This window comes from Lithobates pipiens, unplaced genomic scaffold (genome assembly GCF_037356315.1).
Source record: "Lithobates pipiens isolate NorthernLeopardFrog02 unplaced genomic scaffold, aLitPip1_a1.2 Scaffold_30, whole genome shotgun sequence".
In the NCBI taxonomy this organism is placed as follows: Eukaryota; Metazoa; Chordata; class Amphibia; order Anura; family Ranidae; genus Lithobates; species Lithobates pipiens.
Window position 1 is genome coordinate 73,396,907 of NW_027507791.1, and position 27,716 is coordinate 73,424,622.

The following is a 27,716-nucleotide window of genomic DNA, read 5'->3' on the forward strand; positions in this document are numbered from 1 at the left end:
GATGGAGACACACACACACAGGGATGGATGGATGGATGGATGGAGACACACACACACAGGGATGGATGGATGGATGGACACACACACACACAGGGATGGATGGACGGACACACAGGGATGGACGGACACACAGGGATGGACGGACACACAGGGATGGACGGACACACACACAGGGATGGACGGGCATGTCTCACCCTCGGCTTATACACGAGTCAATAAGTTTGCCAGTTTTTTTGGGGGTAAATTGGGGGCCTCGGCTTATATTCGGGTCGGCCTATACTCGAGTATATACGGTATATTTTTTTTAAACACACCCCATCCTGCCGAGCTCACATGTAGAAGCGAACGCATACGTTACTAGCGCCCGCATATGAAAACGGTGTTCAAACCACACATGTGAGGTATTGCCGCAATCGGTAAAGCGAGAGCAATTATTCTAACCCTAGACCTCCTCTGTAACGCAAAACATGCAACCGGTAGAATTTTTTATTATTTGTTTTCACACAAATAGAGATTTCCTTTGGGGGTATTTAATCAGCACTGCGTTTTTTATTTTTTGCTATGCAAACGGGAAAAAAAATCAAAAATCAAATCAAATTTCTTCATAAATTTAGGCCAAAAGCTGTATGTTAATTGGTTTGTGTGAAAGTTATAGCGTCTACAAACTATGGTCACCAAATGACTGGTGTGGCGGTGATCAGGGGTACTGACTGGTGATAGTATGTTAAAATATATATATTGCAACTCAAGCATGTGGATAGGGCCCAGTTCCCCCAAAAACCCTCCTTCAAGCTGATCCAATTGAGGAACTCCTAACTCCAGGGGACCTTACTAAACCTCTCTCTATCTTATATAGTGCACTCCTAGGCAAGGACTCCCCCAAGATAGAGAAGCTATGGGAAATATGGCATAGGGACATACCATCACTAGATAAAGAGGGATGGGAGGACTGTCTTGACTATGGCCCTAAGCCAGGGGTTGACAAATTTGCTTGGAATCTAGGAGCCAGCTTAAAAAGTTAGGAGCCAGGTCCATGACGGCGATCCGGACCTGTCCCTGGCCTGACATGGAGACGAGTGAGGGGAAGATAGCAGGGACATTTTATATATTTTTTTCAAATGACAATTTTCTTTTCAATTGCATTTTAGTGTAAATATGAGATCCGAGGTCTCTCTGACCCCAGATCTCATATTTAAGAGGACCTGTCATGCTTTTTCTATTACAAGGGATTTTTACATTCCTTGTAATAAGAATAAAAGTGACACAACATTTTTTTAAAAAGTTAAAATAAGAAGAAAAAATAATAATTTTTAAACGCGCCCTGTCCTGCCCGCATAAAAAATCGGTGTTCGAACCACACATAGGAGGTAGCGCCGTGATCGGTAGAGCGAGAGCAATAATTCTAGCCCTAGACCTCCTCTGTAACTCAAAACGTGCAACCTGTAGAATTTTTTTAAACGTCGCCTATGGAGATTTTAAAGGGTAAAAGTTTGTCGCCATTCCATGAGCGGGTGCAATTTTGAAGCGTGACATGTTGGGTATCAATTTACTCGGCGTAACATTATCTTTCACAATATAAAAAATAATTGGGCTAACTTTACTGTTGTCTTATTTTTTTATTAACTAAATTATTTTTCCCAACAAAAGTGCGCTTGTAAGTCCGCTGCACAAATACGGTGTGACAGACAGTATTGCAACAACCACCATTTTATTCTCTAGGGTGTTAGAATAAAAAATATATATAATGTTTAGGGGGTTCTAAATAAAGGGAAGAAGAGGCAGGTCATATAAAACACTCAGAGGAAGCTTCATTAGCATTGCTGGTTTGTCATACCAACGGCGACCACAAGAGGGCGCCAGATTCCATAAGGAATCATAGGACCGCAGAAGGCCTCAAAGCCGCGGCCTAAATTTTCGGCCGCCGGCGGAACGGCCCGACGCGATCACGCTGGGGGGGTCCACAGAGACAGGATACCCCCAGCTGTGCTGCCCCAGGCGCGAGGTCGCTATTTCTAGTCGCCAATGCGACCTGGCGCCCGGGTTTTGTCGAGCCCTGCCCTAAGCTAGTAGTAGCATCTAAAGATAAACTAATTCAGGTTAAATTCCTCCACAGGATCTACCATACTCCTCAGAGACTCCATCGTATCTTCCCAGATAGAGACCCCATATGCCCTAAATGCAAAACTCAAATTGGTACTTTCTTCCATATGTTCTGGGACTGCCCCATCATTGCGACCTACTGGGCAGCGGTCTTTAGCTAAATCAATTCTAGGTTGCAAATGTCCATTCCAGCCTCACCTTCTAAAACTGCTAATTTCCTATCTTCTATTTTATGCCAAAAAGGAAATTCTCCTAAAATGGATTGACCCTCCCTCCCCGCCTGGGAAGCACAGATCAAGGCAGTCATACCCATGTGTAGGATTACATATGTGAATCGGGGCTGTCCATGGAAATTTGAGAAGGTACGGGCTCCATGGATATCCTCCTGATCCCAACCCCAATATCATATTTATAAGATTACTGGGGGAGTGAAATGGGAATACGGATGTTAGGGGACTTATCCTCCTTATTGTATTAGTACTTCTGCACTATGATCTGTACCCTGTCCACATCAGACTGATTTCTGTAAGTAACTATGTCTTCTTCACATGTAGTGTTATTTACTGTGTCAACTGGTATACTGTAATTTTTCCTTTTTATGACAATAAAGCACCTTTGTTTGTTTAGTAAAATGTCACCGTAGTGATACTGTACTACTCTGGGGAAAGTTGATTTTTTTTTTCTTTACACTTAATAACAGCTGTGATTACAAGTGATCTGGGTTTGGCTACAGCTAATTACAAGATTGCTGTCCCAGGTACCATGTGATAGCTGTGGACAAATCACAGCATCACAAAATGAGCTGTGTTGTTACTGAGATCATGTGATAACACAGTGAGCATGTGACATTCTGGACACTCAAAGCATTCGGTGATCTGCAATCCACTGTGTCCTGCGCACACATTGGTCCTGGAAGCAGCGAGCTGCACGACCCAAGGGTCGTGCCATTGCGCATGAGCCAGGCGATGTACAGGTACATTGCTTGGCCTACAGCTGTCTCCCAGCCACAGTAAAACTACTGTGGGTGGGTGAGGAGTGGTTAATATCTTATGGTCTGGTCGTCAGATATCTTTCACTGACACTTCAAGTGGTTGTGAACCCTTACAAACCACTTTGACCTACAGGTAAGCCTAGATTAAGGCTTACCTGTAGGTCCAAGAAATATCTCCTAAACCTACACAGTTTAGGAGATATTTGCCGAAAGACAGTCACCGCTGTCTACGGTGAATACGCCGTAGACAGCGGCGCGCAGGCGCACTGAGCGTGCCGCAGTTAACGGCGATATGCCGCGAGTGGCGGCTCCCGTGCGCATGCTCGGGAGTGACGTCATCGCGGCTCCGATGAATGACGGCGCCGGAGCAGCAAGACCCACCGAGAAAATGGAGGCTCCGGACTACAGGGGACAGCGGTGACTTTGCTGGCTCCTGTGTCAGGTAAGTGACACATAATGGGCTACTATGCGATGCAAAGTAGTCCATTATGCTTTACCTTTGCAGGGAATGAAAGAGGAAGTACACTCATCAGGGTTTACTTCCTCTTTCTGTTTCAATCTGTGCCCCTGAAAAAGAGTAAAACTCGAAATGTGTCAGAATTTGTGAATGTCAGCATATGAGTTTTTGATTTATGTCCAGCCTCTTATGGATGCACCGATACAATGTTTTTTATAGGGAGTACAAGTACTGGTACATTTAATTTAGTACTCTCCGATACCAATTACCGATACCGGCAACTGTTTTGTTTACACTTCAGCTGTCAGCAATGGTATAAATAAAGCATTGAAAAGTTATTTACAAATTTAATAAAAAAAAATTTTCTCTTAATTTTGCACATTTTTCAGTGTGAAGCGTGTAAATATATGTTACTCGTGGAAAAATATTAACAAACAAATCAAACAAATACAAAAAAAGTTTTCATTATTAATATTTCATAAAATAGAAGTGAACAAAATAAATCAGCAGGAAAATGATAACCAAATGGATAAGGAGAATAATAAATTAATATAGGCTGATTAGAGTAAATTAAGGGTTAGTAAGGGGTTAAATAAAGGAACATTTAATTTAACAGGTTGACAGGCTGCTTTAAACCGACTTCATCTGCAGATCGAAGTTCATTCCTTTTGATCGCTAGATGAAAAAACAGTAGGCTATAAAATGAAACAATGTTTCTTTTTATCTTTCTGTTTTAGCGGCTGAGCAATGATGTTGATAAACATTGTCCGAGCTGGGTTTTTTTTTTTTTTTGACCGCTCCAATTGCCTGGACTTTGTTTTTACACTTCAGCTGTCAAAGGGGAGCCCCACTGACAGCTGAATGAGTCATTGGTTTTTAAGGAAGCTGCAGCCCCCTGCTCCTTAACAACCGGTAATTTTTGGGTTTTTTTTTGTTTGTTTACATTTCAGCTGTCAGTGGGGGAATCCCGCTGACAGTTGAAAGAACCGAGCCTGAAAGTATCGGTTTCAGGTGTTGGAGCCTTTGCACGGGTAACGATACTTGTGCAAAATGCTTAGTATATTTTAGCATAATATACTATATTTGATTTTATTTATGCATTTTAATGTTACCATAATAAAGATGCAAAGTACTTTTATCTTCATGGTTATTTTGTGAAATTGGGTGCCTTTAAAGTCCTGCAGACCCACAAGATTTTGTTTTGTATACAAATTGTAGCACCGAGCACAACATTTATTTTAATTATTTTCATTCAGCCTTGCAGTAGCCCACATTTTCTAGCGCATTCTCTAATGCTGCCAGGAATCTTTAGCTGTAACCTGTTTACACAGTTTGCCAGTAGTTGAAATTTATTAACTGCATTCAGAGAAGCGTTGCAGTGGGCAGTCAAATGTGGAGCTAGTGAAGGGCAGGCAGATGTTTATGCAGGTGGTGGTCAATGAACATGGCAGGAGCCCGAGTCATTTCAGCTCTTCTCCTGCCGCTCTGTCTTTTGTTTATCTTTGTACAAGCAACATTAGCTCCAAGGGACCAACTTATTCACAACTACCTAAAATAATGACTCTTTGATTGCAGTCAACCTAAAGTGGCTCAAGGACTTATTAGCATGTACGGACCTATGTAAATCATTATTATTATATTTTATTATGCAAAAGGTACACTTGATTGATTTAATGCACATGTCCCGCAGGGGGTCATTGGAGACTTGTGCTGGGTAAGTGGACGTACGGATTAAAAGCCTCAGTTCGAACATTTAAACAGATCTAATTAACGTCATCATTTTTTTTTTCGTTTCAAAGTGTAATTTGGAAACAATCAGCCAAAATGTAATCGTCGGCTTGAATCTTCCTGCTAACGGCTCCCCTCTTCAGGATATTCTGGTACATCCCTGTGTGACTTCCATTGACTCTTCCATGCTAATCTCGAGCAGCGTGGCGGCTACTGATGACTCGGCATTCAATGGGCCATACAAATTTCCATTCATTCCACCCTTTGATTGGTTCCAATTGTGCTACTACACATCACAGGTAAACAGAATTGACTTTAATTTGCTGCATATTGTGTTTCTTCTATAAATGTGTTTTTATTCCAAAATAATGATATACTGCATATTCTGATATGTGCTAGCAAAATACAGTTCAGGTTTATTTGATTTCTTTAGGGAACCGTTTGTTAACCTATGGGTCACAACCCAACTTGGGTCGTGGACCTGTTTTGTATGGGTCGTGACCCGACATCAGCAATAGTTGCATATAAACCTACACGTCATAGTTGTAGAGCTGGGTTCTTTGACAGCCTACTGTAATGTCCAGCTTAGGAGCTTACAAAGAGTGTGGGGGGGATGGTGATCAGTGTAAGAGGGATGCAGGGGGACACAGGTGAAAGGTGTAAAGGGGGCAGATGATCAATGTGTTGGGGGTGTGGTGGGAAACGGGATCAGTGTAATAGGGGTGTGAGGGAACACAGGTGATCAGTGTAAGAGGGGTACACGGTAACACAGGTGATCAGTGCAATAGGGGTGTGGGGGGATACAGGTGATCAGTGTAAGAAGGGTACATGGAAACAGGTGATCAATGTAATAGGGGTGTGAGAGGACACAGGTGATCGGTGTAAGAGGGGTGTGGGGGGGGGGGGGGAATACAGGTGATCAGCGTAAGGATGGTACATAGGGATCACCTGTTGGGGGATATATCCAATTTGCCCAGATTTTATAAAATTTCTTGGGACAATTACTACTAGTGTAAGTTAGCTTGTATACAGGTTGGACATTATTAATTGCTGTCTTCCACTTAGCAATAGTGGGTGATTAGGGAGATTTCCATTTTTTTTTCTATATTTCTTGTCTGGCATAAAAGGCAGCATAAAAAATGAACAATTTTACATACCGATACACCACAAGATTAGCGGTCATACCCAGGAAAAATATAAAACAGAAATGCATTCATTTGAACCTTTTATATCTGCCTAGATATTATGTTTTAGCCGATTTGCTTCCTATACTGTATGCTTAGATAACAGTTCAGAGGTATTCACATATCTAAACATTCTCTTTTTTAAATTTTAGGTGCCAGTGCCTCCAATATTGGGTTTCTATCAGATGACCGAAGAGGGGCACCAGGTACAGATATCGGTTAAACTGAAGCTTCATGAGAGTATAAGAAATGTATTTGATTTCTGCGAAGCTAAGATTCCCTTTTTCAACAAGTAAGATATTGTAGTTTTTAATACGTATGGCATTTAGAACCTCAGGTATAATGTTTCTTATAGAACTACGACTTTGTTAAGGGGGTCCATAGACAGACAGACTCCCTGGAGCAACAGTTAATGAGACAGCTGCCTGTGTGCACAAGACCACCGGAATCAGCCATAATCATCTCCCAAATTCAGCCAGCAGATAGAGATTGTACATGTGTGTGTTCATTTCCCCTTTTCTCCATGGAAGGGGAAACTGATATCAGTCAGTTAAAAGATATTTTCCAGTGTGTTGGAATTTCTTTTAATGCGATTGTAGTCCTTCCCACAATCAAAATCCCTTATTAAAAAGGATCTGAAATGCTGAGGCTCTGTAAAAAAAGGAAGCAGAGAGCAAGGTACTATACACCAATATTGCCTATGATCTCCCAGAAGCTGATGTTTTCATCAATGACTTACCATTCCTTGGAGCTGCCCCTCTGATGACTGGTGGTCAGTTTGTGGTGGGGTAATATATAAAGGTTAAGTTCACTTTTTAAGAAAAAAAATGGCCATTTTTTTGCAGGTAAAAAAAATAGGATTTTTGTACTCACCGTAAAATCCTTTTCTCTGAAGTTCATTGACGGACACAGCTCCAGTAATCTTGACAGTAGGGTTTTTACGCCACCTGTAGGAGAGGACTAGGCAGAACATGTAATACATGTGAAAACAACAGAACTTTACAGTTCCGCCCAGGGGCGGTCCTTCTGGTACTAACCCCTCAGCCTGCTTCCTGCAGCTCAGTACGTCAACAAGCAGTATAACATAAACCAATAGGAGGGGAGGGTGCTGTGTCCGTCAATGAACTTCAGAGAAAAGGATTTTACGGTGAGTACAAAAATCCTATTTTCATTTTCGTTCATTGATGGACATAGCTCCAGTAATCTAGACCGTAGGGACGTCCCCAAGCAGTGTCATAACGAGGGGTGGGAACAGCAACATAACTTCGCCCACAACCAGAGGTGCTCCCTAACGGGGCAGTCACCATCTGAACCAACCGCATCAGAACTTGCGGTCAACATATGCATCAGAGTGCATTAAAATTCAAAAAGGTAACTTTTCTCTTAAAAGAAGAAAAAGTGTAAAATTGCAACATTACACGGCCATCTGCAAAACTTTACGGCCAAAGCAAGCATCAGAAGACGCGCTTACATCCACTTTGTAGAACTTTGTAAAAGTGTGAACGGACGACCAGGTCGCCACCTTACACACTTGAGCGACTGACGCTTGATGTCGGAAAGCCCAAGAGGTCCCAATTGCCCTGGTGGAATGGGCCGTTACAGGAAAGGGGGGCACCTGTCCCTTCAAGGCATAAGCCTGGACCACGATCTGTCTGATCCACCACCTTATCCCTGTGGATAACAAGATAGGGTGACTCGCAAGACAAGGTCGCCAGCTCCGAGACCCTCCTGGCCGATGTAATGGCCACTAGGAAGACCACTTTCTGAGAAAGAGTCAACAAGTGAATTTCCCTGATGGAGTTTTCTGAAGCGCCGACAGCACCAGGTTCAGATCCCACGGAGGCAATGGTGGACGCACCGGAGGGACTACATGCCGGACCCCTTGTACAAAAGGTGCTCACTAGAGAGTGAGATGCCAGGGGTCATTGGAAACAGACAGCCAAGGCTGATATCTGTCCCTTGATGGTTCTTAAAGTGGTTCTGCACCTAAAAAAAAAATATTAAAAGCCAGCAGCTGCTAATATTGCAGCTGCTGACTTTTAATAAATTGACACTTACCTGTCCCAGGGTCCAGCGATGTCTGCGGCAGATGACAAGCGATCGCTCGTCTCTCTGCTGCCCCCGCCGCCATCCTCTGTCAGGGAATCGAGAAGTGAAGCGTTGCGGCTTCACTGCCTGATTCCCTACTGCGCATGCGCGAATCGCGCTGCGCGTCTCTTCTGGTCCCCGCTGTGTCCTGGGAACTGTGTGTTTCCCAGAACACAACGGGGGTGGGGCTTTGCGGCGGTCTGTCCCGGAAGTGGGTGCAGATACCTGGATTATCCAGGTAACTGCACCCCCCTGAAAGGTGCCGATTGTGGCACCGGAGGGTGGGAGGGATCAGATTAGCGGAACTTCCCCTTTAGGGTGGAGAACCGCTTTAAGGCCAGTTTCTGGTCTACTCCTCGCTGTAGGAACAGCGGGATCCTGGAAACGGAATAAGTGCGCGGACGCCACCCCATCTCCTCTTACACATGGAGATATAAGCCTTCCACGTACAATGGTATACCTTCCGAGAAGAAGATTTTCGTGCCCTCAACATAGTTGAAATCAGAGTCAGACAGGCCTTGGTTCCTTAACACCTGGCTTTCAACAGTCATGCCGTTAAAACCAGCGACGGTAAAGCAGGATGGAGAATTGAACCTTGACACAGAAGTTCTTCTCGCATTGGTAACCGCCAAGGAACATCTGCCACCAGGCATACCAGGTCGGCATACCAAGGATGCCAAGGCCAATCTGGGGCAATCAGTATCACTGGAATCCCCTTGGCCTCCACTCTGCGGAGAAGACGTGGTAACAGTTTTAGCAGAGCAAAGACGTAGATCAGTCGGTACTGTTCCCACGGAGCCACCAACGCGTCTGACGCGTCTGCCCAAGGATCTCTTGTCCTGGATACCACTCTCCTGGGTCCAGCATCTGGCGACTTAGATAGTCTACCTGCCAGTTTTCTACTCCCGGGATGTATATGGCCGACAGGGCCAGTACATGCCGCTCTGCCCACCGAAGGATGCAAGCGATCTCCCGTGCTGCAGCCGAGCTTCTTGTTCCTTCTTGATGGCTGACATATGCCACCCCCGTGGCGTTGTCTGACTGGATCCTGAAGTCCCTCGAAGTCTCATCGACCATGTGGAGAGGCATAGCCTGATCACTCGAAGTTCGAGCACATTGATCGGCAACTTGGATTCCTCCCTTGACCAGAGGCCCTGGGTTGACTGAACTCTCAGTACTCCACCCCAGCCGGTCAGGCTGGCGTCCGTTGTTATCACTGTCCAATGCAGAGGTAGGAACGACTTCCTGGACCGAAGGGCCGGAGATCTCCGGCACCAGAGAAGGGAATCCCTGACTAACTGGCTCACCTGAATCTGTCGATCCAGGGATAATGGAGATTTGTCCCATTTTGTCAATATCTCCTTCTGCAAGACTCTAGTGTGAAATTGGGCATATGGTACCACCTTGAAGGAGGCCACCATGAGGCCCAAGACTCACATGCAGATGCACAGTGACGACCACCTGCAGTTCATCAACAGCTTCACTGCGGCTCTGAGAGTCTGCAGTTTGTCTGAAGGGAGAAACACTCTCGCTTCCACGGAGTCCAGCAGTAAGTCTAGGTACTCCAGGCGCTGAGTCGGCACAAAAACCTGACTTTTTGAGGTTCAACGCCCACCCAAATTTCTGAAGGGTTTGCATCGTGATCGCCACATCCTCCCTTAATTCTGAGGTGGAAGCTGCTCTTTGGGGCTTTAATGTCCAAGATTGGACATACCCCTTCCTTTTTGCGGACTACAAACAGATTGGAATAGAACGCCTGAAACCTTTACGTTTCTGGAACAGGCACTATCACCCCACGGCTTAGGTCCCTTACTGCCCCAAACAGGGGCTCCCGGCAAGCCGGGAGTAAGGTTATGCTGGAGGGGAAAAGTGTGTTTGGTGGCCAAGAGAGGAACTCTATCTTGTAGCCCGAAGAAATCAGTTCGTAGACCCATTGTTTGGACAGCCGAGCGGCCCACTGGGCTGCAGACTCCCGAAGGCGACACCCCACACGAGTGACGGGTGGGGGCAAACCTTCATGCGGGAGCACTTTTGCTCGCAGGCTTGTTAGGCTTGCGAGTCCAGGGACGCTTCTGTCCCTCAGTAGTCACCCTGTCGGACTGGGAGCGTTTTGCTGAAGTCCCTGGCGGACGAAAAAGCCTCTTTTGAGTGGAAAATGAGGGCCCTTGCCTGCGGCGTGGCTCCTTACCCTTCCTGGACTGTGGGAGCAAGGTGCTCTTGCCACCTGTGACATTCTTATTTATGTCATCCAACGAGGCTCCAAATAGCCGCTCACCAAGCAAGGGTAGATCCATCAAAGCTTTTTTAGCTGCCTGGTCCGCAGACCAGTGTAAGACAAAAACAATTCCATAGCTCAACTCATCTGCTGACCAACCAAATTAACCTGTCTAACCATCTGTTAAAAGTAGGGGTTTAGTTAGCACACATTTACAAACGCATGTGAAAGCTGCAAGGCCTCATCATGGCACCCTGTGTTGCTTGCAGTCCTAACACTACAAATTTATAAGTAATTTATAAGTGTCTCCACAGTGGAAGCACGTGCATGGAATGGATAGATGTGGGACAGGTGAGCCTGGAGGCTGCCCAAGCCCCCTTAAAGGAACAGGAGCACGCTGGACACCCAGCAAGAGCACAATGGCAATGAAGGTGCCCAGCGTGTCCCCGAACCATATCAGGCGCCGCAGCACCACTGCTGACACTGATGCTCTGGAGAGCAAGGGAAGCGTATCCAGGGCCGCGTCGCAGACGTACTTAAGGCCGGCACTAACTGGTCTGCCAGTTCCACGCAGACAGGAGAGGCCTGCTGCTTCTCCAATTCACAATGCAATAGTTTTGCCCACTCAGTAAGTGTCTGCAACACTAATGCTGTGGCCAGTACTGTCACGCCATCGTAAACGGAATGGACCACTGCCTCGGCCTTTCTGTCGGTTGGGTCCTTAAATGCAGCAGTCTTTTCTACCGGGATCGTGGTTACTTTGTTTAACCTGGGTACGGGGGGGTCCACTAGTTCAGAAGAGGATCCTGCTGTATCCTGAATTTTCAGGTTATCGCGCACAGCGGTGATAATTGCTCCAACTAGTGATTTGTCTTGCGCGGACCCGGACACAGATTCATCTTCACTGTCCAATCAGTCCTGGTCAGCGTCCTCTGACCCATCAGAGCAGGGGCCACCAGTCACTGCGGGGCCCGAGTGTGAGTCAGAACTCTTCCCGGAGGACGGGGGGCAGGGGCCATTTTTTACCACCTTTGCGCCCACACAAGACCTCCACCCTGGCAACGAACGTTTCAAGAAGCGCCGACAAAGCGTCCAAAGGCACTACACTGTTTGCAGACGAGCCGGTTGCAAATGCAGGGAGATCTGGGGAAGAAACACCAGTTTCTGATGCCATGCAGACCCAGCCGGTCTTCCACCCTTGGGGACTTAGGACAAGGTGCTCAATCCCACCCTCCTAGCTTCTGCAGACTGAGGGGCCCCCATCGCAGGACTCACCACCCCGACCGAGTGTTTCGCCATGTTGTTACAGGTGCCTGTGTCCAGTGTCAGCTCCCAGGTGTCCAGAGCATAAAAATGTGCTGTTCTGAGGCACAGGAACCAGCGCTGAGGAGAAAAACCGCAATGTGGCTACAGAAAAATGGCCTCCGGGTGCCCTGTATAAGGGACAATCACAGGGAAAATGGCTGCCGAACTTTGGGAAAATGGCCGCCGACCATGCTTTCCACAGAGACTCACAGAAAATGGCTGACAAGTAACTGTACACAGAGATAATGGCGGAAGACCGCACTATGGCGGCAGCACATACAGAGCCCACAGCCCAGGGACACAGACAGCCAGCACAGCCCCTAATCCAGGATCAGAGCCCCCCGGAGGACCCCTGGCTCAGGTACACACACCGCTCAGCAGCCCAGTCATGCAGCATCCCCCACAGGGGGGGGGTAAAGTAGGGACAGGGAGAGAAGAGAGGGAGAAGAGGGACCCCCTAATCAACCTCCCAGGGAATGCCCAGCTGCTCAATCCCACTGAGGCAGGAAGAGCTGTACTTAACATCCAGACAAGCTGGGGACATCCAATCACAGACCCACACCCGAGCAGTACAGGGTGACTGCTGGCCCACGGCACACTGTGACATTGGTAGTCCGGTCATATGTGTGCCTTGGAGCATTTCACTCACTGGCTACCCCTGGAGCTTGAGGGGCATGTCATGGCCGACCCAGTGAGTTGCTAGGGTCTGCACACGCTCGATGGCCAGGCTGGGGAGACTACAAGGATCTATATTATCCAGCCTGTCACTCAGCCGGCTGTTGATAGCAGATCACAGGATCTTAAAATCTTGCACAAAAAGCAAAAGTCCAGAAAAAATCCCCAGGAGCAATGGTCCCGGCAGCCTAGGTCCTTCTCCTTCACTAGGCAGGAAAAAACTGAGCTGCGGGAAGCAGGCTGAGGGGTTATTACCAGAGGGACCACCCTCTGGGCAGAATTGTAAAGTTCTGTTGTTTTCACATGTATTACATGTTCTGCCTAGTCCTCTCCTGAAGGTGGCGTAATAACCCTACGGTCAAGATTACTGGAGCTGTGTCCGTCAATGAACGAAAGAGAACATGTGTATTGGGTGGAGCTCTTTTCAAAAAGTAACAGCTGGCATGGGGAACTACTTCCTGTGCTGCTGTCACAGGGAGAGGGCAGTGGGGAGGGGCTGCAGCAGTGGGAACATGTTACATGTTCCACCCTAAAAATTGCAGGAGAAAGCACAGATCCACAGAATACATTAAGAATAAGCAGGGAGATACATGTAGTACAGGTCCTGAGGTACATATTCCTCTCCAGCAGGGAGAACAGTTGGCCGCGCAGTAGTGGCACCAAATCCCCTGAGAATAGTTGTGCAACAGATATACAGCTATGAGGCTTTAGGCACTGTCACATGCCAGGAAATGCACTTTTATTTTTCTAAAAAATGTAGATTTTTCAGGAAAGTTTTCATATAAACTGAGAGAAAGACCAAGTTGATCATCTACTCTACCATTTTTAACATTAGGGGTTTTGTTTGTGTTTTTTAAACTTTTTTGTCTGAGTATAGACCTATGTTTATCCTAAACATGTTTACATTTATTTATGGTTGATTAATTCGCTATTGGTGATTGAAGTCTGTTCCAAGCATTCACTACCTTTTTATTAAAATAATAGTTTTAATTTTATCTTTGACCTTTTCTTTTTCTGGGAGGGGGGGTACTGCTTATGCACTGCTAACATTTGTAGATACTTACAATAGCTTATGAAATCTTAACTATTTTGTTTCAGTTCCTCTTTAATGCAACACTAAGGGGGCATTGCTCTGAATGGCTGCTTTGCTTGTTTTTATCAGGACATGTTTGGAAAGCCTTCCACCTAAACAACGATAATAAATGTTTACCAACCTTTTTATGCAAAATCTTATTCAAGTCATCTTTTTTTTATATTTTCACACCATAAAGTGTTGGGGAATTGTTCAAAATAACTGTGGAAAGAGTGCACAGGTATTGTTGGAAACAGTCATTTCATAGTTTGTCTTTTATTTTCTATATCTAACTGAAAGCTACGGTTGTTTGGTTACCATGGGTCTACGTTTCACTTCCTTCATTTTTTCAGAATACCCTGTTATTTAAACACTAATTGTACCAGTTGTGGTCAAAATAATCATTATAGTAATGGTTGACGCCACTAATTAGTATTATTTATCATGCAAAATAGCCTGCCATCAATGTAACTATGTAAGGTAAATGTATTTTCATGGTTTTCTTTTTTTCTTTTCTTCCATATGCTCATTAAATTTTTGGTGTTTTTAATAATAGAGGCCAGATTAAGCATTTTGAACACAAAGCTAGTCATGGACAACTTGAATTATCAAAGGAGAAAAGTCGTCTGATCTGGGTGATAGGTACGTACTGACACACACTCTGTACAGTTACTATAACCATATATTTGCATTTATAGGACATATACAGGAAATTAAAAAAGAAAAAAGTTATGTTGCTCCTTTCTGTGAACTGGGACTTCTTGACAGAGACTCTTTGACAAAACGGTCTGGGTCAGAGGATGATGCACTGGATTCATGCTATTTACTCCCATCCTTCCGCTCAGGTAAAAGTGAATGGCCTTCTTTCCCCAGACCTTTGGGATCGCTAATGGGACGTGCTAGTGGTGTGCCCTCTCCCCTCTGATATTTATCTTAACTCTTGAGTCCTTTTTACATTCAGTCAGAAACAATCCAGATGTCACCAGCCTTCATTTAGATGCAGTGTTGTCCCCTAAGATTGCGGCTTACGTCGACAACTTACTGTTCTTTTTGTCCAATCCCTTGGTCTCTCTCCCGAACCTGCTCTTAGAATAGCAGAGCTATGAGGAATTATCCCTTTTTCTGATCAATTATTATAAATCAGAAGCATTGAATGTATCAATGGCGGATTCGATGACTACTCTTCTTGGGACTGATTTCCCCTTCAAATGGGCCACCTCCTACATAAAATGTTTGGCCATCTTTCTACGGAGTAGGTTGGAAGACATTATTCTACTTAATTTTCCTCCCCTTCTGATCGCTATTAAGAAGGACCTTATGTTGTGGCAGAACAGTCTGTTCTTCTGGTTAGGATGGTGCAATATAATCAAGATAAATATATTATGCCTCGTTTGCTCTACCATTTCTAAGCCATCCCAATACATATCCCGGAACCCTTCCTGCGGGCAATCAACCAGGCTTTTGTTACTTTCCTTTGGGCCCAGAAGCCCCCTTGCCTTGCACAGTCAATATTGCAATTGCCAAAATTGTTACAGGTTATGGCTTGACCAGATGCTACCCTTTATCATATGGCATGTCATCTGACTAGAGTGCTGGATTGGTGCCACCATGGACCTCTTAAACAGTGGGTACAAGTGGAACAGACCCTTTCATGGATTCGCTGGAATCGGTATTGTGGTGTCAAATGGATCTGCTCACTCTAGATTTCGTTCACCCTACAGTGGGGGAAACCTGGCGAGTTTGCTCTAAGGCATTCCGCGATTTCTTTCTTGGTCTGAGCCTTTCTCCGCTTACCCCCGTAGTCGGCAACCCTGCCTTCATACCCAGCCTGCATGACTCTAGAGTCTAAGACTTAAAATCTGCTGGGTCGTTTTAGGCCCGGCATTTTATTTTAAATAGACAATTGGTTACTAGAAAGAAAATAAGAAATGGCCCAATGTATGCCGAACTATCTTTCTGTCAAAAATTACAGCTGGCCCACTTTATTGGCTCTCTGCCCTCCCCAGATGTCTTCAGGAGATGCCTCACTACATTCAAGCTCCTATGCCTAGAGCAATCTGCATTGTGCAACGCGGTTTCTTAGACCTAACGATTGTTGATATTTCCACTGCCTGACTTCAGGCCTCCCTATATCGACAGGTGGGAATGAGACCTGGGGTTGAACTGTGTGGACAAACAGATGGAGAGAATTCTGTTTTCTTACAAAACCTCTATTTGTTCTAAACACCAGAAATCCGGGTTCAAAGTGTTGACCTGGTGGTAACATACATCGGTTAAGATCCAAAGAATCCTCCCTCGGATGCTTGGATCTTTTTGGAGGTGTGGCGAGGACTCAGGTTCTCATCAGAACATTTTTTGGTCTTGCTGTCTTCTACATTCATACGGGACAGAGGTCCAACATATCACCCAATACCTCCCCCCATTCCTCTTCTTTTTTTTTCCTCCCTGATTTCTGTTCTAACCCTTATTCTTTCTCTTCTATGCTATCCTTTCATTTTGCACGACCCTTGGGTCATTCCTTTTCTTCTTCTTTATAATAGCAGTGTCTACCGTGTAAAATGTCATAACCATTAGAGGTGCGCATCTTCACTGGTCTCACGTTTTGATTTCATTACAGTTATTCTGTCAATGATTCGATTACATTCTGTGATGTATGACGATTACTGCCCATGGTTTTCATCAAAATAGTCAAGCAGTCAGAAGAACTCCATTTTTTTATGTTATCTTCTCTAAAAAGAAGTGGGGCTGGGTAGCTGTCAAAACCAGATGCCTGCTCCCAGACAAGCGGACCTTCCCCTTTTGAGTGGAGCTCCACTGACTCCCTGTTGGCAGCTGGATTACGACATGTTGATATGTACCAAAAGTCTTATAGCTAAAAGACATAAGCTCACCAGTTGCCCCCTAAAAAAGTCCAGATTTTTACGCAACGCCTAGCCGAGTTTTATACACCTTCTCCAAGACAGCTGCAGATGCTTTCTTTTCCAATATCTCCCTATCTCGTATATCAAACTGCTAGTGTCCAGCCCTCAAAGATCCTATCTCAGTATGGCGAGTATATCTACTTGTCCAGAAAAAATAGGGCTTTGGTCCACAATTCCTTGGGCGGGTACATGGTTTATATGACTCCAAAAGGTTATGTGAAATATGCTGCCTTCAAATCATTACATTTCCCTATCATATATGGCACTAGTCGGGGATGCCCACTGCCCCCCCCCCCCCTTTTATTTGCCTTAGTTGTAGAGCCCCTTGCTCAGTCCATTCCAAAATCCCCAAGTACATCAGGCCTGTACAGTCTCTACGCCCTCTTGACCCAATTTAGCACAATTTCTGGCCTGCAGATCAACCCTATGAAATCCAAAGTCTTGGACATATGTCTGCCTCACCCTTGCTTTAAAATCTCCACAGTCCTTCTGATATCAATGGGAACCCCATAAACTGCCATATCTAGGAGTCTTTCTGAGACTACATATATGAAGCTACCCACCCCTCCTCCAGAAACTTCATACTCTACTAGACACCTGGAATATCCATCATCTCTCTTGGTTGGTCCATATTACAGCAAAAAAATGACATTACTACCCAACATACTTTATCTTTTTAGGGTTTTACTGATTTTGCTTCCTAAACTAGTGCTACTCCAGATCCAGACAAGTGTGATGTGCTTTATTTGGAACAATAGGAAACCTAAAATTTCTACTCGGGTTATGTATCAAACCAGACCGCAGGGTGGCTTAGGAGTTCCTTGCTTTTCAAGATGTTACTACGTGGCCCAACTGACTAATCAATATGCCAGCCAGAAAACCCCACTACGCATAGATATAGAAGCCCACAGCTGTGCCCTCCTACCTATCCACAAGTTATTGTGGTTTCTTTCTCGAGACAGGAATGGCCTATTGAACCCAATTACGCAACACTGCTCTTCTGGAACAGTAAGAAATACTCCGGCTGACTTCTTTCCTCCATTTCCCACTACTATCAATCATACATAACCCCTCTTTCCCCCAGCTTAGAGTCCTCCGTGTCTTTTTGCCACTGGATCAACTCAAAGATGACCTGTTCCACACCCTGCTAACTCTGAGAAGCTTTAGGACCTTTGTAGACTTCAGTCTTCATTACACCTACTGCAATCCAAACTATTCAGATATCTACAAGTCAGACATTAAGTGCTGTCCATTGTATATACATAGATGGCAGCCCGTGGCTTTTATTCCTTTTTGAATCTAAGTATAAAAATGACCGGCACTCAGTGGGATTGATCTCCCTCCCATACAATCTCCTAACCTCTAAATGTACACCCCACCCTTTAAATGTCTCTAAATTGGAATGGGACCTGCAGCAATTCATAGACCAATCCCATTGGGAACAGACTTGGGCAACAATGAAATCATGCTCTAGAAATGCAACAGCACTGGAGGCCAACGATGAAGTACTAGTTAGATGATGCAAATTCCCAAGTAGACTGGCACACATCTCCACTGATTCTTTGGCACACTGCTTTCGGGGCTGCCCTGTAACTGGATCCTTTTTTCCATATTTGGTGGTTCTGCCCATTGGCCCAACATTTTTGGCAGCAAATACATCAGCTTCATTTACTTTTTCGTCCACATTGAACCCACCCGAAACCCTACAAAAAAGACAAAATGAAAGGCGTGCACACCTACTGCATTACCAATGACAATTAAATGAATAATAAAATCATAAAAAGTGGGTACTCACAAAAGGCAACTCTCAATTAAGCCATAAAAATCACACAATGTATGAACATGTGCAAGACCATATCACAGGGTATAGCTGGCGCATTTCGGGGGCACACCCCTTCCTCAGAGCTAGGCTAATCAGGACCCCATAGGCAAGCGCGTTATATAAAATGATCAAATTTAAAATAATGAATAAAAATGGAAAAAAGCCCCCACCCCCGAAAGAGGCGGTGACAACAAAAAAATTATAAATATAATAAATTATATAGAATATGTCATGCAAATCAATTCCATACAAATCAATTAGAACTCAATCACTACATACAAGAAAATCTAAATACTAATATGAAATAAATATATATATATATATATATACAGTATCTCACAAAAATGAGTACACCCCTCACATTTTGTAAATAGTTTATTAGAAATTTTCATGTGACAACACTGTAGAAATGACACTTTGCTACAATGTAAAGTAGTGAGTGTACAGCTTGTATAACAGTGTAAATTTGCTGTCCCCTCAAAATAACTCAACACACAGCCATTAATGTCTAAACCGCTGGCCACAAAAGTGAGTACACCCCTAAGTGAAAATGTCCAAATTGTGCGATTCATTAGTGTTACAAGGTCTCAGGTGTGAATGGGGAGCAGGTGTGTTAAATTTGGTGTTATCGCTCTCACTCATACTAGTCACTGGAAGTTAAACCTAGCACTGCATGGCAAAGAACTCTCTGAGAATTGTTGGTCTACATAAAGATGGCCTAGGCTATAAGAAGATTGCCAAGACCCTTAAACAGAGCTGCAGTACTGTGGCCAAGGCCATACAGCGGTTTAACAGAACAGGTTCCACTCAGAACAGGCCTCGCAATGGTCCACCAAAGAAGTTGAGTGCACGTGCTCAGCATCATATCCAGAGATTGTCTTTGGGAAATAGATGTATGAGTGCTGTCAGCATTGCTGCAGAGGTTGAAGGGGTGGGGAGTCAGGCTGTCAATGCTCAGACCATATGCCTCAGACTGCGTCAAATTGGTCTGCATGGCCGTCCTTGCAGAATTAAGCCTCTTCTAAAGATGATGCACAAGAAAGCCTGCAAACAGTTTGCTGAAGACAAGCAGACTAAGGACATAGATTACTGGAACCATGTCATGTGGTCTGATGAGACCAAGATAAACTTATTTGGTTCAGATGGTGTCAAGCGTGTGTGGTGGCAACCAGGTCAGGAGTACAAAGCCAAGCGTGTCTTGCCTACAGTCAAGCATGGTGGTGGGAGTGTCATGGTCTGGGGCTGAATGAGTGCTGCCGAGACTGGGGAGCTACAGTTCATTAAGGGAACCATGAATGCCAGGTGATGGTCTGGCCAAGCATGTTTCCAGACCTAAACCCTATTGAGCATCTGTGGGGAATGCTCAAACAGAAGGTGGAGGAGTGCAAGGTCTCTAACATCCACCAGCTCTGTGATGTCGTCATGGAAGAGGACTCCAGTGGCAATCTGTGAAGCTCTGGTGAATTCAATGCCCAAGAGGGTTAAGGCATTGGTGGAAAATAATGGTGGCCACACAAAATATTGACACTTTGGGCCCAATTTGGACATTTTCACTTAGGAGTGTACTCACTTTTGTTGCCTGCGGTTTAGACATTAATGGCTGTGTGTTGAGTTATTTTGAGGGGACAGCAAATTTATAATGTTATACAAGCTGTACACTCACTACTTTACATTGTAGCAAAGTGTCATTTCTTCAGAGTTGTCACATGAAAAGATATCATAAAATATTTTAAAAAAATGTGAGGGGTTTACTCACTGTGTGTGTGTGTTTGTGTGTGTGTGTGTGTGTATATATATATATATATATATATATATATATATATATATATATATATAATATGAATTATTTTTAAAATTAAATCAATTTCAACTGCAGACTTTCAGCTTTAATTCAAGTACAAATTTTAGGAACTGCAACCATTTTTATGCACAGTCCCCCCATTTTCAGGGACTCAAATGTAATTGGACAAATGAATATCATAAATAAAATGTTCATGATTAATATTTTATAGAGAATCCTTTACTGGTAATGACTACCTGAAGTCTGCAACCCAAGGACATTACCAATAACTGGGTTTCCTCCTTTCTGTTGCTTTGCCAGGCTCTAACTGCAGCTGTCTTCAGTTGTTCTTTCTTTGTGGGTCTTTCTGCCTTTAGTTTTGCCTTCAGCAACTGAAATGCATGCATAATTGGGTTGAGATCAGGTGATTGACTCTGCCATTGCAGATTATTCCACTTATTTTCCTTCAAAGCTCCTGGGTTGCTTTTGCAGTGTGTTTTGGATCATTGTCCATCTGTACTGTGAAGCACCAATTAACTTTGTTGCATTTGGCTGAATCTGGACTGACAGTATATCTCTTAACACTGTAGAATTCATTCCGGCTGCTTCTGTCTTCTGTCACATCATCAAACACTAATGACCCAGTCCCACTGGAAGCCATGCATGCCCATGCCATCACACTGCCTCCACCATTATTTACAGATGACGTGTAGTTTGGATCATGAGCTGTTCCAAGCCTTCTCTACACTTTTTTTATTTCCCGTCATTCTGGTACAGATTATTCTAATGCCGTGAACACGCGGCCGGACTTTTCGACAGCAAAGGTCCGACGGAACGAATCCGTTGGACAGTTCGACCGTGTGTGGGCTTCATCTGACCTTTGCTGTCAAAAAAATCAGACAGACTTTAGATTTAGAATGTGTTTCAAATCTTTCCGACGGACTCAAGTCTGGTCGAAAAATACGTTTGTCTGTATGCTAGTCCGATGGAAGAAAACCGATGCTAGGGCAGCTATTGGCTACTAGCTATGAACTTCCTTATTCTAGTCCAGTCGTACGTCATCACGTTCAAATCCGTGGGACTTTGGTGTGATTGTGTGTGGCCAAGTCCATTCGTTCGCAAAGTCTGTCGGAACTCCTCTGAAAAGTCAGTCGGGAAGACTGTTGGAACTAGGCTGTCGGAAAGTCCGGTCGTGTGTACATGGCATTAGCTTCATCCGTCCAAAGAATGCTTTTTCAGAACTTGTCTGGCTTTTTTAGATTTTTTAATCTGGATTTTCTAGTCTTCAGGCTTAATAATGCATTGCACCTTGTGGTGAACCCTCTGGATTTGCTCTTGTGAAGTCTTCTCTTGATTGTGACTTTGGCAATGATATGCCCACCTACTGGAGAGTGTCCTTCACTTGTCTGGATGTTATGAATGGATTCTTCTTTACCATAGAGAGGATATTGCAATCACCCACCAGTGTTGTCTTCCGTGGACGTCCAGGCCTCTTTTTATGTTGCTGAACTCACTAGTGCGTTCTTCTTTCCTCAGAATGCACCAAACTTTATTTGGCCACTTCTAATATTGCTGCTAGCAAGCGCTATAATGGCCTTTTTCACTTGCATGGACATCTCCTTTGAACGCATTATGTAGATTCACAGCAATAGATTTCAAATGCAAATACCACACTTAGGCTAGGTTCACACCGGAGCGATGCGGGAACGCCGCGAATCTGCGGCGTTTTCCCGCATCGCATGCCTCCCGCCGGCAGTTCACACTGCCCTATGCGGACTGCTGGGAGTATCAGTGAAATGTTAATGACACCCCCAGATCAGTCCGCATATCGCAGTGTGATCTGCAAACTCGGACAGGAATCGGATCGCATGGTGTGAACACCCATGCGATCCGATTCTGCTGCGGACCAAAAAAAGGGTCCCGTGCGAGTTTGCGGCGGGTGCGATGCGAATTCAGCCATACTATCTGTATGGCTGAACTCGCATCGCACAGAGATCGGATGTGATTTGCACTGCAGTGCGGTGCGAATCACATCCGGGTCTCCCAGCCGCAGCGGTGTGAACCCAGCCTTAGAATCAACTCCAGACCTTTTACCTGCTTAATTGATGAACAAATAATGAAGGAGTATCCCACACCTGACAATGAAACAGCTTTTGATTCAATTGCCCGATTACTTTTAGTTCCTTGAAAAAGGGGAAATGGCTATTTTTAAGAGCTGTGATTCCTAAACCCTTCCACCGATTTGGATGTACATACCCTCAAATTAAACCTGAGAGTGTGCACTTTCAGCCCATATCCATCCAGAGTAAGAGTGATAACACAAAATTTAATAATCCTGGTTCCCATTTACACCTGAGATCTTGTAACACCATCGAGTCACACGACACCGGGGAGGTCAAATGGCTAAATGGGCCCAATTAGGACATTTTCACTTAGGGGTGTACTCACTTATGTTGCCAGCGGTTTAGACATTAATGGCTGTGTGTTGAGTTATTTTAGGGGGACAGAAAATTTACACTGTTATACAAGCTGTACACTCACTACTTTACATTGTAGCAAAGTGTAATTTCTTCAGTGTTGTTACATATAAAATATTTACAAAAATGTGAGGGATGTACTCACTTTTGTGAAATACTGTGTATATATATTTTTTCACCGTTATTTATATTTATATTTATACCCGATATATAGTTGGATGCATCATACAGATTGTCATAGCTTATCTACACCTATTGGTGGATATAAGGGGATAGGCGCAGCAACATGTGTGTGTGTGTGTGTGTATATATATATATATATATATATATATGTGTGTGTGTGTGTGTGTGTGTGTGTGTGTGTGTGTGTGTGTATATATATATATATATATATATATATATATATATATATAAAATATATATAATATATATATATTAGCTCTCATTGACTAACATTGGATTTTTACATGTCACGCGATTTGGGGTCTCACAAGTCAGATCCCAAGTTGTGGCAGTGTGAACCAAGCCTAAATGTACATGAAGTCATGGCCAATGTCTTTTTCAGGACAAAAGTTTCCAAAATCTCTAGAAATTTCTCTTACGGGAACTGTGACATTCAACTCAGAACAGCATCCCAATGACCCTGTGGACTCAGTCTGCGCTGGGAATACAGCCTATGTTAAAGTAAGTAGGTACAGTTAAATAATTGTGAATTGTGAAGTATAAAGATACATTTTAGGTACCCTTCCAGTGCTGGGATTGGGATTTTTTTAAATGTTATCTTAATCTTAATAAGGTGTCAGTCACTGTCACTGAAGAATCTTGCGTAAACTGGGGTTTTCCATTTTTTATTTGATTTTATTTATTTATTTTTACAATTCTCTTTAACCACTGTCCTGGTGGAGCTTACAAACTAATATCCCTTCCACAAGGAGAAAGCAACCCCTTACCCTCAATCCCTTCAAATGACATTGACATGGATTACAATAGTCACAGAGAAGCTACCTTATCTGCTTATATGCATTGTCTATGCTGGCATGGTCTGCCCCATCAGACATCAATTGCCCACAAGTGCACTTTAAATTGAGAAGTGAAACAGTTAGTTGCCAGTGTTGACCAGTTGTGCCTGCGGGTATACTGCTGGAGCATGAAATTTGTAGCTGGGCTTCTGGATATCCACTGGGCCCTAGGCTTTGGCAGAAGTCATAGGCCTGCAATCTGCTTTCAGGAGAAAATGTAATCATGTTGTAGAAACTTTATTAGGAATAACAAAAGAATGGTGGCACTGTCCTGCATTTTCACAGATGTCTTGTTTTTATCATTTATTATTTTAGCTTTTTTTTAGAATCCCTGACTATAGCCTCACAGGATGTTACACAGACCAGCATTCTGTCCAAGTCTTTTCATCTGCAAAGCCAAAAATTATAACATGTAAGAGACTTATTATGATTACTCTATGCATTTCAATTCTTGATCTTAGTGTGAATTGTTTATTAAAACTACATACTTTACAGTACAAAAGCCAAATAATATAAATTGGACTTAATGTATTTGCTTTTAGCTGATGTTTGTTTCTGTGGCCATGGTGCTGCTGAAGTGACCCAGTCAGTGGTCAACAAAATGACACAATCACTACCTTTTAAAGAAAGCAGCTTTATACATATCTGTCTGTTGGTCGCTTTGCAAAATTTCCCTCTGTAGCAGAGCGCTGATCCAGCTCCACACCTCTGGGTATGTAGAATAGCGTGTCCCTATTGTGTACTATAGGGGTCAGCAAGAGTGCAGTGATTTACTTTCTGCTGGCCAGAGAGGGAACCACAGCAGTCAACAAGGGGGCCCACTATTCAGTCAGCCATTGTTAGCTATTGGGCCGATCAGTATGTATGTAAATGCTGCCTTCTTTTCAAGATAATGCCTGTACACTTTTTTTTTTTACCCCCTTACAGAGTTGATTTAATGTAGGATTTGATGTATTCTTTTTTTTATTATACTGTATATACAATATAATAAAAAAAATAAACAGTTAATATTTACAGAGGATTCACTCAGAGGAGCAGAGGAGCACTCTGGGTTAAATAAAGCGACAGCACAGCAGTACCTGCCTGCCTTTTGAGTTTTCTCTATCTAACTGAAACCTCAGATGGAGCCATATAATAAGGGTTAAGATATCTGGGGTGTGAATGTTTCAGCATGAGCTATTGAGCTCTGTAGCCAATAGACTTTTTACAAGGGATACATAGGAATGCATTTAAAAAGGACCTGGATATGAGAGGAATTATTTTAAAATAGCTCATACTCATTTTAATATTAAAATGAAATGTTCACGTTCATCACAAATCTGTATACAGTATATATAGAGATATATATCTATATATATCTATATATATATACAGTACAGACCAAAAGTTTTGACACACCTTCTCATTCAAAGAGTTTTCTTTATTTTCATGACTATAAAAATTGTAGATTCACACTGAAGGCATCAAAACTATGAATTAACACATGTGGAATTATATACTGAACAAAAAAGTGTCAAACAACTCAAAATATGTCTTATATTCTAAGTTCTATAAAGTAGCCACGTTTTGCTTTGATTACTGCTCCGCACACTCTTGGCATTCTGTTGATGAGCTTCAAGAGGTAGTCACCTGAAATCGTTTTCCAACAGTTTTGAAGGAGTTCCCAGAGAAGCTTAGCACTTGTTGGCCCTTTTGCCTTCACTCTGCGGTCCAGATCACCCCAAACCATCTCGATTGGGTTCAGGTCCGGTGACTGTGGAGGCCAGGTCATCTGGCGCAGCACCCCATCACTCTCCTTGGTCAAATAGCCCTTACACAGCCTGGAGGTGTGTTTGGGCTCATTGTCCTGTTGAAAATAAAATAATGGTCCAACTAAACGCAAACCGGATGGAATAGCATGCCGCTGCAAGATGCTGTGGTAGCCATGCTGGTTCAGTATGCCTTCAATTTTGAATAAATCCCGAACAGTGTCACCAGCAAAGCACCCCCACACCATCACACCTCCTCCTCCATGCTTCACGGTGGGAACCAGGCATGTAGAGTCCATCCGTTCACCTCTTCTGCGTCGCACAAAGACACGGTGGTTGGAACCAAAGATCTCAAACTTGGACTCATCAGACCAAAGCACAGATTTCCACTGGTCTAATGTCCATTCCTTGTGTTCTTTAACCCAAACAAGTCTTCTGCTTGTTGCCTGTCCTCAGCAGTGGTTTCCTAGCAACTATTTTACCGTGAGGGCCTGATTCACACAGTCTCCTCTTAACAGTTGTTCTAGAGATGTGTCTGCTGCTAGAACTCTGTGTGACCTGTTCTCTAATCTGAGCTGTTGTTAACCTGCGATTTCTGAGGCTGGTGACTCGGATGAACTTATCGTCCGCAGCAGAGGTGACTCTTGGTCTTCCTTTCCTGGGGCGCTCCTCATGTGAGCCAGTTTCTTTGTAGCGCTTGATGGTTTTTGCCACTGCACTTGGGGACACTTTCAAAGTTTTCCCAATTGTTTGGACTGACTGACCTTCATTTCTTAAAGTAATGATGGCCATTCGTTTTTTTTTACTTGGCTGCTTTTTTCTTACCACAATACAAATTCTAACAGTCTATTCAGTAGGGCTATCAGTTGTGTACTGTATCCACCTCCTGCACAACACAACTGATGGTCCCAACCCCATTTATAAGGCTTGAAATCCCACGTATTAAACCTGACAGGGCATACCTGTGAAGTGAAAACCATTTCAGGTGATTACCTCTTGAAGCTCATCAACAGAATGCCAAGAGTGTGCGGAGCAACAATCAAAGCAAAAGGTGGCTACTTTGAAGACCCGAGAATATAAGACATATTTTCAGTTGTTTCACACTTTTTTGTTCAGTATATAATTCCACATGTGTTAATTCATAGTTCTGATGCCTTCAGTGTGAATCTACAATTTTCATATATATTTTCAAATAAAGAAAACTCTTTGAATGAGAAAGTGTGTCAAAACCTTTGGTCTGTACTGTATATATACATTATCTCACAAAAGTGAGTACATCTCTCACATTTTTGTAAATATTGTATTATATCTTTTCGTGTGACAACACTGAAGATATGACACTTTGCTACAATTTAAAGTAGTGAGTACAACTATACTGTTGTATAACAGTGTAAATTTTCTGTCCCCTCAAAATAACCCTAAACCGCTGGCAACAAAAGTGAGTACACCTCTAAGGAAAATTGTCCAAATTAGGCCCTATTAGCCATTTTCACTCCCCGGTGTCATGTGACCCATTCGTTTTGCAAGGTCTCAGGTGTGAATGCACAGCAGGTCTGTTAAAATTGGTGTTATCGCTCTCACTCTCTCATACTGGTCACTGGAAGTTCAATATGGCACCTCATGGCAAAGAACTCTCTGAGGATCTGAAAAAAAATTTTTTTTGCTCCACATAAAGGTGGCCTAGGCTATAAGAAGATTCCCAAGACCCTGAAACTGAGCTGCAGCACGGTGGCCAAGACCATACAGTGGTTTAACGGGACAGGTTCCACTCAGAACAGACCTCGCCATGGTCGACCAAATAAGTCGAGTGCACATGCTCACCATCATATCCAGAGTTTTTCCTTGGGAAATACATGTATGAGTGCTGCCAGCATTGCTGCAGAGGTTGAAGGGGTGGGAGGGCCAGCCTGTCAGTGCTCAGACTCTATGCCATACACTGCATCAAATTGGTCTGTATGGCTTTTGTCCCAGAAGGAAGCCTCTTCTAAAGGTGATGCACAGGAAAGCCCACAAACAATTTGCTGAAGACAAGCAGGCTAAGGACATGAATTACTTGAACCATGTTCTGTGGTCTGATGAGATAAACTTATTTGGTTCAGATGGTGTCAAGCGTGTGTCGCAGCAACCAGGTGAG

The 27,716-nt window shown here is 43.8% G+C and overlaps 1 protein-coding gene across 2 annotated transcripts in view; it reads left to right on the forward strand.

Annotated features, from left to right (window-relative positions):
- Positions 1 to 27,716, forward strand: part of AP5M1 (adaptor related protein complex 5 subunit mu 1) — a 62,882-nt gene that overhangs the window by 32,949 nt on the left and 2,217 nt on the right. For both annotated transcript variants that reach the window (XM_077464438.1, XM_077464437.1), the window contains exons 4-8: positions 5,348 to 5,575; positions 6,613 to 6,752; positions 14,372 to 14,457; positions 23,381 to 23,499; positions 24,150 to 24,246. In XM_077464438.1, coding sequence (XP_077320564.1) covers positions 5,348 to 5,575; positions 6,613 to 6,752; positions 14,372 to 14,457; positions 23,381 to 23,499; positions 24,150 to 24,246 — 670 coding nt within the window. The remainder of the gene's footprint in view (positions 1 to 5,347; positions 5,576 to 6,612; positions 6,753 to 14,371; positions 14,458 to 23,380; positions 23,500 to 24,149; positions 24,247 to 27,716) is intronic.